Source organism: Silene latifolia, chromosome 2 (genome assembly GCF_048544455.1).
Source record: "Silene latifolia isolate original U9 population chromosome 2, ASM4854445v1, whole genome shotgun sequence".
NCBI lineage: Eukaryota > Viridiplantae > Streptophyta > Magnoliopsida > Caryophyllales > Caryophyllaceae > Silene > Silene latifolia.
Window position 1 is genome coordinate 191,468,353 of NC_133527.1, and position 16,138 is coordinate 191,484,490.

The 16,138-nt window shown below is 34.1% G+C and overlaps 3 protein-coding genes across 3 annotated transcripts; all 3 read right to left on the bottom strand.

The window, feature by feature from the left end:
• Positions 1-5,301: 5,301 nt before the first annotated feature.
• LOC141632101 (putative acetyltransferase At3g50280) lies at positions 5,302-6,817 on the bottom strand. The gene has a single exon (XM_074444681.1). It carries the CDS (start codon positions 6,681-6,683, stop codon positions 5,319-5,321), a length of 1,365 nt encoding a protein of 454 aa, XP_074300782.1. The 5' UTR covers positions 6,684-6,817; the 3' UTR covers positions 5,302-5,318.
• A 2,751-nt stretch (positions 6,818-9,568) lies between these two features.
• Positions 9,569-10,539, bottom strand: LOC141641837 (uncharacterized). The gene is made up of 2 exons (XM_074450484.1): positions 10,300-10,539; positions 9,569-10,213 (listed from the first exon to the last, which is right to left on the bottom strand). The coding sequence occupies exons 1-2, from the start codon at positions 10,537-10,539 to the stop codon at positions 9,569-9,571; spliced, it is 885 nt and encodes a 294-aa protein (XP_074306585.1).
• Positions 10,540-11,687: 1,148 nt separating this feature from the next.
• On the bottom strand, positions 11,688-15,851 carry LOC141644030 (uncharacterized). The gene is made up of 2 exons (XM_074453442.1): positions 15,329-15,851; positions 11,688-13,167 (listed from the first exon to the last, which is right to left on the bottom strand). The coding sequence occupies exons 1-2, from the start codon at positions 15,536-15,538 to the stop codon at positions 11,923-11,925; spliced, it is 1,455 nt and encodes a 484-aa protein (XP_074309543.1). The 5' UTR covers positions 15,539-15,851; the 3' UTR covers positions 11,688-11,922.
• Between the last annotated feature and the right edge of the window lie 287 nt (positions 15,852-16,138).

Below are 16,138 nucleotides of genomic sequence, written 5' to 3' on the forward strand. Positions count from 1 at the left end.
CATTAATAAAAATGGTAGTGGCGTTAACATTATCCTAAAGATAATTATAATAATAATAACGGTTTTTCTAACTTGTATCCAGTGAAGAAATGTTAAGGTTTTAGTTAGAGAACAATTTACATTCATAATTCTTTAAATATGACAAATTTTAACATGTACTCCTTGGACACAAATATCCAATATCACCACAATCACCTTGCCAGGTATCCAATATCACTACAATGACCATCTTGCCAGGTATAATACTGCAAGAATATTTACGGCATTTAAGTTTTTTTATTCAATTACTCGGTAACACCCAATATCGTATTAACACTTCCTTGTTAGGAGTACTGTATCTTTAAACTTATGTGTTAAACTATTACCCATTTTTATCTTTTTACTTGTTATCAATATCGTTAGCTCGTTACTATCCTTTCATTACTTATCGGTATGGAAAATGAGATGGGCCACTGGGTGTTACTAACACCCGGGGCATAAATGTAAATTAATTAGATATTTTCATTTCCCTCTCTTTACTTTTAACTTTCAAATTAATTAGTAATAAGGGTAATTTAGGAACTTTATCTTATAATCATATATTATATTAAAGTAGTAACCGGCTACCTATTCTTTCTCCACGTGTCACGTCCCTTCCTATCGCCATGTCATCCACTTTTAAAATTTCCATTTCCAAGTGTTCATATTTTACAAAATCTGAATAGGCGCGTGAATCTCGGACCAGATGATTTTATGAGATATTTATTGTATTCTAATCATGGAAACAATATTATCATTATCATTATAAACAATATTACAATTATTTTAGGAGATATTTCGTATAATTGATTTTAGGAGAGATTTATGGTATTCTAGGAAACAATATTCTCATTGTAAACAAATAAGAGTATCTTGCGAAAAATCTCGCCCATATCAAGTCAAAACAGAAAGGTCAACTTTTATAAATTGCTTCAAATCAATTGGTCTGTGAATCTCGGATTTAAACCTATATTTCAGCCATTTAAAATCACCGACCAATCATGGAGAACATGATTTTAGGAGATATTTTAAAATCACCGGTCATTTTCCATATTTAAAGATCCCGAATATATATTAAGCAAATAAATTTTTATTTTAATCTAACTACACTTTACCTAAGAAACGTAACTAAAAATTTATCAAGAATTATAATGATTGTTAAACATTATGAATAATTGCAATAAGTGGTCAATTCCATGGAGAATTGAATACGGTGTCGTCTAAGATATATAGTATGGAGTAGTACGAAGACCAAAACTGATCGAACGCGTAAGTCAAACCACAAAGAACAATCGTCATCCTTATAATCTTTCACTTGATTGCTGAGGACATAATTGCTTCATCAAATTTTAAAGGTTGATGCGTTTATTGAACCATAATGAAAAAACGAGGAGAATGAATGGAAGTGAAACTCAAGGTCTTACAAACTCTTGTGCTACATGGATCAAAGGTTTTTAATTTTTAATTATCATTGAAAGCTAACAAAAATTTCTTTAGATATTTTTACTACTATTTCTTGCTCATAAGATTTCTTGCTTAAAAGTGTAATTATAGACAAGTGAGGTAATAGACAACTGCCCTCTGTCAACAGTGCTGGCATGTATGATTAGTCTGACCGTTCATGACTAACATTAGTGTATATAGTCCGGTACATATGGTGGTAAGTGTGTTACGAGTACTTAACATATGCTTAACCATAATAAGTCCTACGTTTGTTGATAAAACGAGATGGCTACCACAATGATAGAATCAAGCATGAGGAAGGACCAAAGGGCACTATATGGCAATCAAGATCTATATTAATTATACGAAAGGTGAGAAGGGAGAGTATAATTTTAATGGTGGCGAGAAACTTAATTAAAGAAGAAATAGAGAATGCGATGATTCCGTCAATTAAGTAATTATCTCTAACCATGGATTCTGCTAATGTTTAACAAAAGTTCTAAAAATTGCCTTAATTAATGCTTATCGATAACAAATTCTACGATAATTCTATCTCTTCTTATTAGACCTCTAAAGTAGATATTCCGATCCAATCGAGTTCGGGTTATATGAGTCTCAAGTCGTGTCAAAAAAAAAAAAAGGTTTTGACGCTATTTGTTTAAAAGTAAATCCTCTTTGAAATTAATTTCAAAAATATAATTTGATATCCCAAAAAATAAATACTTGCTTCAAGGTAGGTTATTGAGATAAAAAAAAATTGTATATTTATGTCATAGTAGAAAAAAAAACAAATCAAACATTAATTAGATTGTACATATAAAAGGGTAAACAATACTTATAAGTATTAAAGACGAAAGGTATTTTAAAAACAAAAATGTAATTGAATGTCATTCAAAACTTAGTTGATCTTTCGTGTATTTTTATTTTCCATTATCTTTTTAGCACCTAGCATTCTCATAAAAAAAAATCTTATTCTTCTTAAAAGTATAAATCAAAGTATCAAACTATTGACAAATTCAACAATTATTCATCCAAATTCACAATTGATCAAGTAATAATTTTATTTTCAGTCCTTAAGCATTAACTTATCACTTTATTGTATTAATTTAAAAATTAGGGTCCAAAAACTATTTTAGCTACTTAATTCCAATTAGAGTTTTAAAGAGGGAAGATGTGCCTAGGGAGAGGCGTGTAGGTGAAGAGCGAGAGGCGGTGGGCAAAGGAACTGTGCTTGAGGAGGGTCGGCAATGGGTGGTTGGGATGACGGTTGCGAAGACGATCATGTGCAGGGCGGTAGGCTTGGGTGGTTGGGTTGTCGAGCGGGATGGGGGGGAAGCTTACCAACGAAGAAGGTGAGCAAGGGTGCGGGGATGAAGGGTCTAAGTGGCGGTTGGAGGAAGGGAGGGTATGACGCGTGGTGGGAAAAGAAGTCGGGTGGAGATGGGGGAAGAGTTAGGGTTGGTGAGTGTAAGAGTAGAGGTGGCGCGGTCGAGGTAGGTTGGTGGTTAGGTACCTCTGTGTTTACCTTTTTTTTTTTTTTTTTTTCTCAGAATACGTTTTGGTAAACTTTCGTCATAATGTCGTTACTCCTATGACTTGTGACACATTTTTTTTTGTTATCTAATACATTAAGACTCATCATCTAATACCTAAATTCTTATTTTATCTAATAAACTAATATTTAATACATAAATAATAAGACAAATAATATAACTTACTCAATTACTCATCTTATTACTCACAAGAATAACGACGCTATGACGTAAGTTTGTCGAAGAGTGTATTCTGAGAAACAAAAAGGTAAACACGGTGGTAACATATGTAGAAACTTAAAAATGACGGGTACCATGTGTAATCTGTCAAAGTTCGAGGCTGCCATGGAAAAATTCTGTATAATTAATAAGATGAATATAATTAACATCTAGGAAGGCAATCTAATAACAATAAGTCTCCCTTAAAACTCGCATAATTTAACAAGATAAATAGAAAAAAAATCACAAAGTACTATAAATAAAATTACGAGATATAACGTTACACATATATGCATAAATAAAAATAACTTCTAAAAATTTTCATCGAAATATCTAGGAGTACTAATGAATTAATCTTACATCTTCACTCCAAAAGCTATATAGTATGAAGTAGAAAGGATCTACTTCGATTAACACTCTACATTACCACCCGTGCAGTGCACGGGTTCAAAAACTAGTTAATTAAATAATCAAATTAATTTTGAGTTCTTTATCATCCTCTATTTACTAAATGAATAGATGACTCTATGTTTTTTCCAGCCTAACTATATTAACTTCTAATTGGGCTTTAATTTTGCATTCTACTATGGGTCAAATCTAACGTAAAAAATAATGTCAATCATTGCTATAATTATCTCATTAATTAAAGATCGGTTTTTCTAAAATGTGCCATAAGGGCACATGTTAATAACCTTAATATGGTAAGATTGACAACATATTCTCATGAGATATTTAACTATAAACTCATTGTTACCATAATTAGTGAGAATATATTGTTAATCTTACCATATTAAGATTATTAACATGTGCCCTTAGGGCACATTTTAGAAAAACCGATTAACGATATATTTAACAAGGTCAAATCTGCAAGCTCATAAGACAACCATTGTTATAATTAAATTATCTCATCTCCTATATACTAAATGAAGAAAAGTTCTCAAAAGTTTCCCCTCCAAACTTCATCTACTTATATATAGAAAGAAATGAGATTTTTTTCATTAAACTAATATCTTTTAATTAATGTATAATTTTATCATTAAATTCTAAATTGTAGTGTTTTAATCAAATAAAATAAAAGTGGTATAAAATTATAAAATACAATTTGCTAATGTTTCTTAGAGAATGACTTGATACATAATTACACTGTATAAAACAAAAATATTATAAACTAATATTATTATCTTTGTGAAAAAAATTCATTATGATATTTAAGAGAAATTATAAAATTAAATCATTAACTTTGTAATAAAAATATTCTTTAAAATACCGATTTCATGACATACTCAATTATTTATTAGTTTTGCAGTTAAAGTATTTTCTCATATCAAAATGCAATCCGTGAAATATGAAAATATTAAGGTATAAATTTGGAAGATAATTAAGTAATACACGCTAAAAAAGTACAAACTCTATAAATACCGCGCATTATATGCGCGAGATCTATACTAGTTTATCAATACTATTTTAATCTGGGGATTTCTTTCTAATGAAATAGACCTAGATTGAAGATTGTCAATTGGTTGCGGAACTTGAAGGCATACTTCTTTCCCAAAACAACAAAACTTTGATTTATGAAAAGATCAGTAACAAATTCACCACTGATGAGCAAATTTAATGATCAAATCCTAGTTCACATAAAGGCCAATCAATTTAATTTCAAAGAAGCGAATGAACTAGCGACGATCGAATTCGATTGCAAACTGTTTTAACATAGATTTATTATACACAAAGTTTAATTATATGAAAGCTAGATCAACCTCATGAATGATAAAATCCACTCAGAAAAGTTAGAATGATGAACTTGGTTTTGTTATACGAGCGGAATTCTTCTACTTACTTTCTCGTTTCTTTAAACATTTACGAATAGTTCATACTTGTTATTATTCGTAACTGAGCCTCAAACATTGATCTTATGACTTAACTAGTAACAAAATGAGTACATTTGTTTTGAAAAACAGATACGGAGTACTACACAATACGAAATAAAAGAATCACTTTACATAGTGATTTTTTTATTTTTATTTTTTTGCAAAAAGCTAAAATTTTTGGAGAAAAATATAATAAAAGTATTACATTAAACTTATACCATCCATACAAAACCTAAATTTAGGAAACCAAATCAAAGTGAGCATTATCTAGTGACACAAAAGACATAAATTCACGATCCAACAAAAGAGCATCCATAGTATGAGGCACAAGACGGATATCCAAATCAACACTTCCATCACCTTCAACTCCCAAATATGCATTCACCTTACCATCCAGTGTGTTCCCGTACCCGCCCCGAAAACCAATTAACCTACCAAGCCCAAATCTACTATCTGAAAGTTCAAACCTTGGGGAACTCCCTACTACCACATCATTGGTCCCACAAATAAGGGCCGGAGCTGATAATTCAGGGCCCATCTCCATGGCCCGTTTAATTCTACCCCTTGCTGACTTGTCATCTTGGGCCTCTACTGCTTTATTAAGCAACGTAGCGGCCCAACCGACGGTATTTCCCAGTAGGTCACCCACTTTTACTCGTGCAATTGCTTTAATCGCGTAGTTACCAAAGTAATCATCTGTCAACGGCGGGTTGAAACGCGGTCTAAGGTTGACTGGTAACCCGCATATTGTCGGGTCATCCGGGTTTAGATTCCGGGCCCGGGTTATGCATTTCCATACAAATGCTATCAGTGATTTAAACGTAGAAATGGGCACACTTGAATCTGAATTAGCGATGCGTTTGATGTTTTTTAACGATTGAGACGAGAATCGGAAGAATCTACCCATTACGTTGACTTCAGTTGTTGACCGGATTACAAACTCTTTCGGATCAAGGTACGGAAGGTTGACCACCTTCCCGAAGAGATATTCGGGCTGTTTGATGATCGGGAGACAAATAGATGACGAGAATGTTCCCATAAAAATATGGGACCATACGCGTTGAAAATGATGGAGCGAAACGCCATCAACTATCGAATGGTTAAAACAAATACCAAAAAACACGCCATCATATAACTCCGTCACCTGAACCGATAACAACGGCCTCGTATGACCATCATAATTAATCGATACCTCACCAAGATCGAAAAAAGACCGAACCACTTTGGCAAAATCTGAGTCAAGGCTCAGAACATGAATCATGCTTACGTCATGAGCAGACGCGTGAATGAACCTAGCACCAGGGCCGATGTTACAGTCAACGTAGACGTAACACGAGTGATCGGATAGGTTCGGGACAGTTACGAGGCGGCCAGCGAGTGGATAGAAGTGTACAAGAGCTTGAGAAAGCGAGGATTTAAGGGATTCTAAATAAGACGAGGGTATAGAATTTGAGGGCGGCTTAGCGTAAATGTAGCCAAGTTGTGCGGTATCAAATAACAACATTCTCAAATCAAAAGGGTTCAAGTGATGAACTCTTTTGGATTCGTCTACCTCAATTTTTGGTCTTACAAATGTTTCTGATATTAGCTTTGCCTTAGGCATGATTTGATTTCGAGGTTTTTTCGTTATTTTCGGTCTCAAGGTCGGAAATTTATGTGGAGGTGGTTGTTGCAGGGTAGTATTATTATTTTGAGACGATGCTCCCTAACTCGTAAGAATGAGAGTAGAGGTCATGATTCATGAATCATGAGTAGAGAAAAATTGGGATAAAGAAATGGAGAGAAATATATAATGCTAACAACTAACAAGTACTCCGTAACAACTACGGTCCGATCCATGATCATAACGTGTTATCCAGATGTACCACTGATATTGATGATTATTTTCACCTCTATTTAATTTGATTTTTAGAGGTCAAAGTTTCTTTAACTGTCAATTAATTGGAGAATAAAAACTATTTATTTATAAAATTAAAACATTTACAATTAATATCAAGACATCTTTCACGAAAAAATAACATATAGAAATTGAAAAATACAGTCAAAGTGACGTCATGGAGACCACAATAAAACAAGAAAAATACTTGTGTACTCCGGGAGTACGGTACTCCTTACACTCAAAAGCAATTCATAAAATAGAATATTTTAATAGCTTGAGTGTAAGGAGTACCGTACTCCCGGAGTACACAAGAATTTTTCATAAAACAAATGGGGTGAAAATAAGAAAATAGAAGAAGTAATAAAAAACGGTTTTTTGTTGAAATTTAAAACCCACATGTAGATGTCCAATTATGTTGGAAAAGAGATATTTTACCACTTTCTATAAATGAAGGAGGCTAACCCCGAGGCTAACCCCTCCGGCTCATAGTGCTTTTCTCTAAAATTTGCCCGGTCCAAGCATGGATATTGGGCTGGCTGTGTTGTGCCGTGTCTGACCCACTCACCCCAAAATTGGCCCGGCCCAAGCATGAATATTTTTTTTTTAAAAAAAATTGTTCTATAATTGTTACTCCCTCCTATTTCCTTATATCTTCCCATTTCTTTTGGGTACAAAAATTAAGAAAAGGGAAGAAAGAATGAATAAAGTAGAATAAAGTATTGTAAGTTGTGAAATTTATAGGTGAGAGAAAATAATAAAGAATGAATGATGAATAAAGAATAGATAAAGTAATGAGAGTTGTTGATTTTTTAGGAGAGAGAAATCAATAAAAAATGAATGAAACTTACCAAAAAAAGGAAAGAGGGAAGATAATCAAACTTATGTGAAAAAGGAAAGAGGGAAGATAATAAGAAATTGGAGGGAGTCTATTTTTAGTACTTTCGTGCCAATTCCCGGGCTGGGTCGTGCCAGATTCGTGCCGGACCCACTCGTGCCTGGTGTGACGATCCGCACACTTGAACCCTTAGATTTATTTTATACTTATGTAATTTCATTTCCCTTGTACATTTGTAGTAAGTATTTTCTTAGTAGTTTTAGAATAGGTTTCCATAAATAGGTATATCGCTATTCTGAACTAAACTTGTAAATTCAATGTTTCCTGCTACCAGGACCAAACTATCAAATATGCCTCTTTGAGAGGTGCTAGTCAATGAAAAACCGCTTCTCATCCAAAAGCTTGTTGTTGCTTGTTGCTTGCTTTCAATAATCGTATTGCTTACTTTTATTGCTTTCGTGTGCCGGACTTGATAATCGTGACTAGGATTCCCGACACACACCGACCCGAGACCCGAGTATCGTGCTAGTGGGCGATCCCTCACTAGTACGAAGATCCTTGTCGCTTGCATCTTGCCTTGAGACGGGCAAGGGTGCGCGCCACGGTCCGGCAAAAGTAGCGGACCGTGACACCTGGGCACGAAGATTTAAAGAAAATGCGCTGGAGCCCGCCTCAAGCACGGTCGTGCCGGGTCCGTGCCGCCTTGAAAAACTCGCCGTGCCACCCGCCAGCCCACGACCCAAATTTCCAACTCTAGGCTAACCTTCCTTACTAATAGTGAATTTGACGATTTCTCCCAACTAATTTAGCAAAACTAGGAGGGTTTTTTGTCAGAATTACCTTTTATTTAGGGTCATTTGTGGACAACTACATTTCATTTTTTTTTTGGCTTTCAACTACCTTTAATTTTTTCATTTTGTAAAAGATTACCAAAAATCCACTTCCAGCGGAAAAAAAGTCAACGTCCAATCGTTGACTTGCTCTCTTCTCTGATTTGATACTCCATATTTCTACCTTTGTTCATTCAACAAAATAAAAAAAAAAAACTCATCTCCATGCCCAAACACCTTAACAAAAGTTTCTTCCGAGCAATACCAACACATCAACCATCTCAATCCACCTCTCCATCTCCGTTGTCACCTTTAGTGTCACTTTCACCTTCACTCTTACATTTTAATAACCCTATAGACTACTCATGGTTCATCAACCTAATGTCCATTTAAGTCAAATTAAAGTACCCTCTTTCTCTCTTCATGGCAAAGATGGTGAGTATAAGAAAACTAATGAGATAGTACACAAGTGATCCTAAGAGTGAATCCATGGTAGATAATTATTGTTTTTTTTTTTTGGTGCTTATGGTAGATAATTATTGTTGAAAAACTATTTACCATGTTCAGATTAATGTGGATGGTGATTTTGTTTCGGTGATTAGGACTTTGATTCGGGTAAGAGATTGACAAATTGAGGTGATTAATGCTGGGTTTAATCAATCTTTATCGTCGATTATTAGAGTTATGAAATAAAGAGTTATATTCAACATGGAAAAGGTAAGTCAACATCGGAAAATTGCCTTTTTTTTCGTCGGAAGTGGATTTTGGGTAGTATTTAACAAAATGAAGAAATGAAAGATAGTTGAAAGAAAAAATAAATAAATAAAAGATAATTATTCACAAATAACTCTAAATAAAAGGTAATTTTTGACAAAAAAAATACAAACAAGGACGTAAAATTGTTTCCTTTCATTTTACCTGAAATCCTTTCATCTAAACAGAGCCTAAATTTTGGAAACCAAATCGTAGTAAGCATTATTTGGTGACACAAAAGACATGAATTCACGATCCAATAAAAGAGCAGCCATTGTTTGAGGCACAAGACGGATTTCCAAGTCCATACTCCCATTACCTAGTGACCCCGAATAAGCATACACCTTTCCTTCCCCTTTATTTGTGTACCCGCCCCGATAACCCACTAATCGATCCAGCCCGAATTTACTCGCTTCAACGTCGAACCTAGGTGAACTCGCCACAATCACGTCATTGGAACGACATGTTCGAGTTGGAGGTACTAGTACGGGTCCAATTTCCATGGCCCGTTTTATTATATCCCGTGCTGACTTGTCATCTTGGGCCTCTACGGCCTTATTAAGCAATGTAGCGGCCCAGCCGATGCTGTTTACTAGCAGGTCACCCACCTTGACGGTTGTCTTGGCTTTGATCGCGTAATTCCCAAAGTATTCATTTGTCAAAGGCGGGTTGAACCTCGGTCTAAGGTTAAGGGGTAAACCACATGTTGTCAGGTCACCTGGGTTAAGGTTCCTGGCTCGTGTGATGCATTTCCATACAAATGCTATCAACGACTGAAATGTCAAAATTGGCTTACTACCGGTCTGAACATCTGAATTAGCTATCGCTTTTATCTTCTGTAAGGATTGAACCTCGCGCCAGGGCCAATGACGCAGTCAACGTAGTCGTAGCAGGAGTAATCAGATTGGTTTGGGACGGATACGAGACGGCCAGCTAGAGGATAAAAGTGGACTAGAGTTTGAGAAAGAGAGGACCTAAGGAGTTCCAAATAAGACGAGGGTGTAAAATTTGAGGGCGGCTTGGCGTAAAGGTAGCCAGGTTGCGAGTTGTCCATTAATAACCGACTCACGTCGATAGGATTCAAGTGATGAACTCTTTTGAATTCGTCTACTTCAATTTCTGGTCTCACAAAGGTTTCTGATATTAACTTTGCCTGAGACATGATTAATATCAATTTTTCGTTATTATTTCAGAGTAGAGATCGAAAATTTATGCGAAACAGATGATTTTTGGAGATGGTTGGACTGTAGGGTAATATTGTTTAAGATGCTCCATAAGAGAATAGTAGTGGAACTCATGAATCATGAGTAGAGTAAAGCGGGATAAAGAAATGTACAATGCTAACAACTCTGCAATCCATGATCATCGCGATGGATACCAGCCTACCAAGTGTATCAATAATTCAAATAATTACAATATATTCTACGTCTCAATCATTTTTTTTATCTTTTGATTAAAATATGCTTCACATTGAATATAAAAGGTAAACAAATGACTGAGACAAAAAGATTAATAATTACTCATAGTATAATTATGGCAAACGACTAGTCAACTAGATTTAAATACGGAGTACAAAATAAGTTGGTCATTGTTGTTGGTGTCTGTGGGAATGAAAGGTCGTATAAGTGGTGGTCATGGCGGACAAGGTTGTTAAGGCCGCTATCCCAGGACTACGGCTTTTATACAGATCAGTTAAGTCTCAGTCTAGCTAAACCAATATACAAGATGTAAGATATGGTACTATACTACTATACAAGATGTAAGTTTGCCACAACAGGGAAAAATAGAGCATTGGTTAGTGCCCTGACCAGCCATGTGCTCATCTCTCGAGGGCTCGACCCATAGCCAACCCCCGAGACCCAATGAAAACCGTCATAATTCATGGCCGAACCAAGCTAATAAACGTTCTACTACTATCGTTTAAAGTGAATTAATACCTCTTAGAAAACTCCTTTCATGCAATGTTATTTTTAACTTGTTTAAATTTTAAATAGATTATCGGTATGGTTAATTTCATATCGTCTTAAAAGTGAATTTGTATTGATACAACTATGAACAAGGGATATATTGGGGAAGGTGCTCTCAATTTTCAACAACTGTCAGATCATTATTAACAGTTTTTCTAACGTGTATCCGAATAGCCCAGATTAGAGACCAAAATGTGGAAAAACTATTAATTAAAGACACTGTCAAATTAAGAAGGTATTATTGCACTACTCATTAACAATGCAGGCAGTTGGCAATTTTGGCACCTATCTGACTTGAACTGTACACTGTGCAGCTGGAGAATAAATGTTTTGCTCCATCAAATTAAATAACATGATAGTGAAATATATATAAAGCCACAATTTTACACATTACTTTTCCGGAAACCCAACATTCTTGTTTAAAACCGTTTCAAGTTAAAGACAACTCTCACAATCAATTAAAATAAGGTTGAAATGAAAAAAAGGTTATGAGAGGTCTTAACTTAAGACGACAATATGGTCTTCCAGAAAATATCTGTTTTGATTTTTCTACAGCCAACTAAATTCCTAAACCAACTCTATCTAATAAAATTCCATAATAAAATCATCATAAAAAACTCGAACATAAAAACCAACCCGAACCCATTAATTCCATGTTTTACCAATCCAAATGATGAGTTATTATCAGGATTAATCTCCTTAGACTTCACCAATGCCGGAATCCACACCAATTGCTCTTGTACTTTCCCGGACCCGTTACGCAATCCCGAGACCTCGTCGGACTTACACGGGTCTACCCCAAGTGGGGAATATCCACTTGACATTAACTCCCCAATGTAACACAGATTCGGGTTATTCCACGCCTTAAACCGCCTCCCTAATCTCCGATAAAAACCAAGGCCAAAACTTAAAACACCGGTCAAATTGTTCCCATCGACGTAAATAGAAGTAACAGACGGCATATTTGCGAGATCAACCGGAACATTCCCTGTTAGAACATTGTTACTAAGGCCTAAATACCGTAAATTCATCAATGTCGACAGAGAATTTGGTACTTCACCTGACAAACCTAAATTAGAAAGATCCAAAATCATCAAATTTTGCATCTTTTCCCAATTGATTTTTGTAATTTCACCCCCAATTTGATTGCTAGATAACATTATCTCTTGAATTGAGCTCATTTCTTCAATTGATTGCGTCAATCCACCCGATAAATTGTTGTTCCGAAGATCCAATAAAGTTAGGTTCTTTAAATTCCCAATTTGATCAGGAATATTACCCATCAACAAATTGTTGCTTAAATCAAGTTTCAGGAGTGATTTTAGGTACCCAATTGAAAATGGAATGTACCCAGATAAATAATTTCTGCTTAAATCTAGGATTAAAAGCTCAGTAAGACTGCCAAGGTTGTCGATAATTCGACCCGTAAATTTATTCTCAGAAAGGACTAATCTCTTCAACTGTCTTAAATTCCCAATATTCGACGGCAAATTCCCTGAAAATCCATTCTCAATGATCACTAAAGATTGAAGCATTTTGAGATCACCAAATGTGGAAGGTAGTTCACCAATGAGACTCGGGTTCGACCGGAATTCTAGTGACTCTAAGGTTGAACCCAAATTTGCCCATTTATCAGTAGGCAATGTAATTAACTTCTGTGAGGAAAAACAATTGTAGAAAGATAGAGATTTGAGGTGTTTAAACTCAAATAATTGTGGCCTAAATTCTGGATTTTCGGAACATGTGAGGGAATTGTCATGAAGAAGTCCAATGTTAAGATCTGTGACATACCAAAAGTCATTCAGAAAATCACATGAAACACCCTGCAAATAACACAGGAAATTACAGTTCTGTTAGTTTGTTGTCTAAAAAATGCATGTCTTTTTTTACGAAAACGTCTTGGTCAAGTGGTTAAGACGGAAGTATCGTGACAATAGGTCACCATGTTACACTGACTCCGCTTCGACTCTTTGAGTGTCGGATACGGCTAATTTGTGCGAATTTTTCAAATTTTTAGGTCTAAAAATGAAGTATCAAAGTGTCCTGTCGTGTCGGACATACGACACTTAACCAAAGTGAAATGTCGGAGTAACATAGTAGGTCACGAGTTTGAATCCCTCTCACTCATATATTGTACTGATCTTGCGCTTCATTAGACATCGAAAAAAATGCATGTGATTTTTTGAAATGATTTCAACATTACTATAGTTGTATGATCAATTCAACTATGCAATATTCTAAAGGACATTGTTACATTAGAAAAGAACAATAAGAGAGTAAAAAAAAATTGTAGGATGACCAAAACTAAGGATTTTTGCATGGAAATAGTAATGAATTTTATTACATCATGACAAGGTAAAAAAATAGTTGGAATTTTTATTGGAAAGGTGATTTTTTTTTTCAAAGACCTAAAATAGTAATCATAATGCATATAATTGTAAAAAAGAATTCAATCATGAGGAAGAGTAATTTGCCAAAGGTGGAAAATGAATAGATTGGAAGAAAAGACTTAACAAAGGAAATAGAATGTAGGGACTACTATACAAGTATACATGCATTGAGTAGAAATAGAAATGAAAGGGATCATAATTCACAACCAAGAACCTTGATTTGTTCAAAAGGTTGTACATCATTTTCATGGGATATTTATAAGCATCACAAATTCTCATTGATGGCAGCCATATTTGGTCTTCAGCTGAAGACGGGCCAAATGTCGCCATTTTAACTACAAAATGTTACCATTTTAATGACAAACTATTATAGCTGTAAAAATTATTTACCTTAAAATGGTTACATTTTCATCTTAAATGGGTGACATTTTGCCCGTCTTCAGCTGAAGACCAAATATGTCTGCCATCAGCAAGACTTGCATTATAAGCATTTAGTGGAAGACAGATCGATATTATTTTTATTTATTATCCGCGTTTCATTTTGATTTCTAATGACTTAAAGATAGTTTAAATCTTTGTCTTTGAATAAAGATTAACAATAACATAAAATGATTCACTAAACTGTTTGCATTTGTCATAGTGATTTTTTACGACAAATTTTGATTACGAGTCAGTAAAAACCATTTCTTTATGTTTTTAACATAGGAATAGAGAATGTACATAACCACTATTTACCTACATTTATGAGCTACTATAGACTAGAGTTTTTAATACAATGAGGTAAGTTGTTAGTTGAATTATTTCCATATGACCATATACTTCATTAATTATGATTTTTGTAGTAACAATTTGAGAATACAACTTTAGAATATAGCCAAACAGAATTCACTGCAATTTGGAAACACAAGTTTGTAAACAGAGGTTTTGAGAACATCAAATTGTACTTACCAATAATATTTTTGGTTAAAACTCAAATTACATTATTTCACTTGTTTTTAGTTTTACTAAAATAGTTTACGAAACTAGCTGACGAGTTTTAAATCCGAGCCACGAGTATTACCAATTAGGAATTCTTACACAACTAAATTAGCTGACATACTCGATGCTTTATTAAACTAGCTGACATCTTCCATGAACTACTGTAACTTCAAGTCTGCAACCATTAATGTAGTTATTACTCATTTTACCAATTTAGTATGATCACAAAGTCAACATTATGAAGAGATTGTTAAAATAAAAAATAGAATAAATGTAAAAGTAAATTAAGTTTACTTTCCAAGGACAAAGGACTAGGATTAACTGGTATGAAATGACCACATTGAGTAATGCTCAGAGAAAAAGTACACATATTTAAATTTACTCATAATTATAAATAAAAATAAAAAAAAATACCATTGTACATACAAAAACAAATAAAATTAAGTAAAACAAGCTAGAGGGATGCTATCGAACTTCTCTTAACGTATAATAAACAAGTATTGTCTATGCTCTAATGCTCTATTATATTGTTACTTGCATATCTGAGTATTTTCTTGTGCTCTTAGAGAAGAAAGTTGAAGAGAAGATCGTTAGCAAAACTCGAAAAAAAACAAACCTGAATAGGAGTCCAACCACAAGGGTCAGGATAAAGATATGAACCATTCCACCAATTACCCACAAAACCTTGAATTGCATTATACAAAGCTTCTTTTTCTGTTTTCTCCATTGCTGCTACATTATCTATTTCTCCATTGCACCATAACCCTTGTAACAATAATATTATAAAAATTCCTAAACAATTTGTGTTTCTCAATGTGTTCTTCATTTCTTGAAATTTGGAGAATTTTTAAGTTTTAGTTGATAAAATGTGACATTTTTTATAACATACCATTTTATAAAATCAAATGAAAATAAACTTAAATTAAATTAAATTAAACAAAGGGAGAAGAAAGTAAAAGGTAGGAGAATATATAGAGAAAATGTGAAGAAAAAAAGGGCTAGCTTTAAGAAGATAAAAAGCAAAGGGAGTAGTTATTAATGGTTGAAAGTAAATGTAGTAAAGACATTAATGAAGAAATTGCAGAAGAAATATTTAAGTATTGTTGGGTTGAGCTATACATATAGGATAGTGAAAGAAGATTATTTTTTGAGAAATGAGAACTTTTAATATATAGCTCTGCACACTTGTTGTTGTCTTTGGACTTTGGCAGTCTTCATATCCTGTTATCAGAAAAATCATTTATATATATAACTATTTATATAACTATGGTCTTGACTAAATTGTGGAGCTAGGGATTTTATACACGGTTCGGGTTCGAATCTCATCATCCTGTCTTATACCTTATCGTACATGAATCTCTTTATATAACTATTTATGTAACTAACCCATTTCGTGCTATTTAGACCTTGTTCTTTTCAGCTAAAT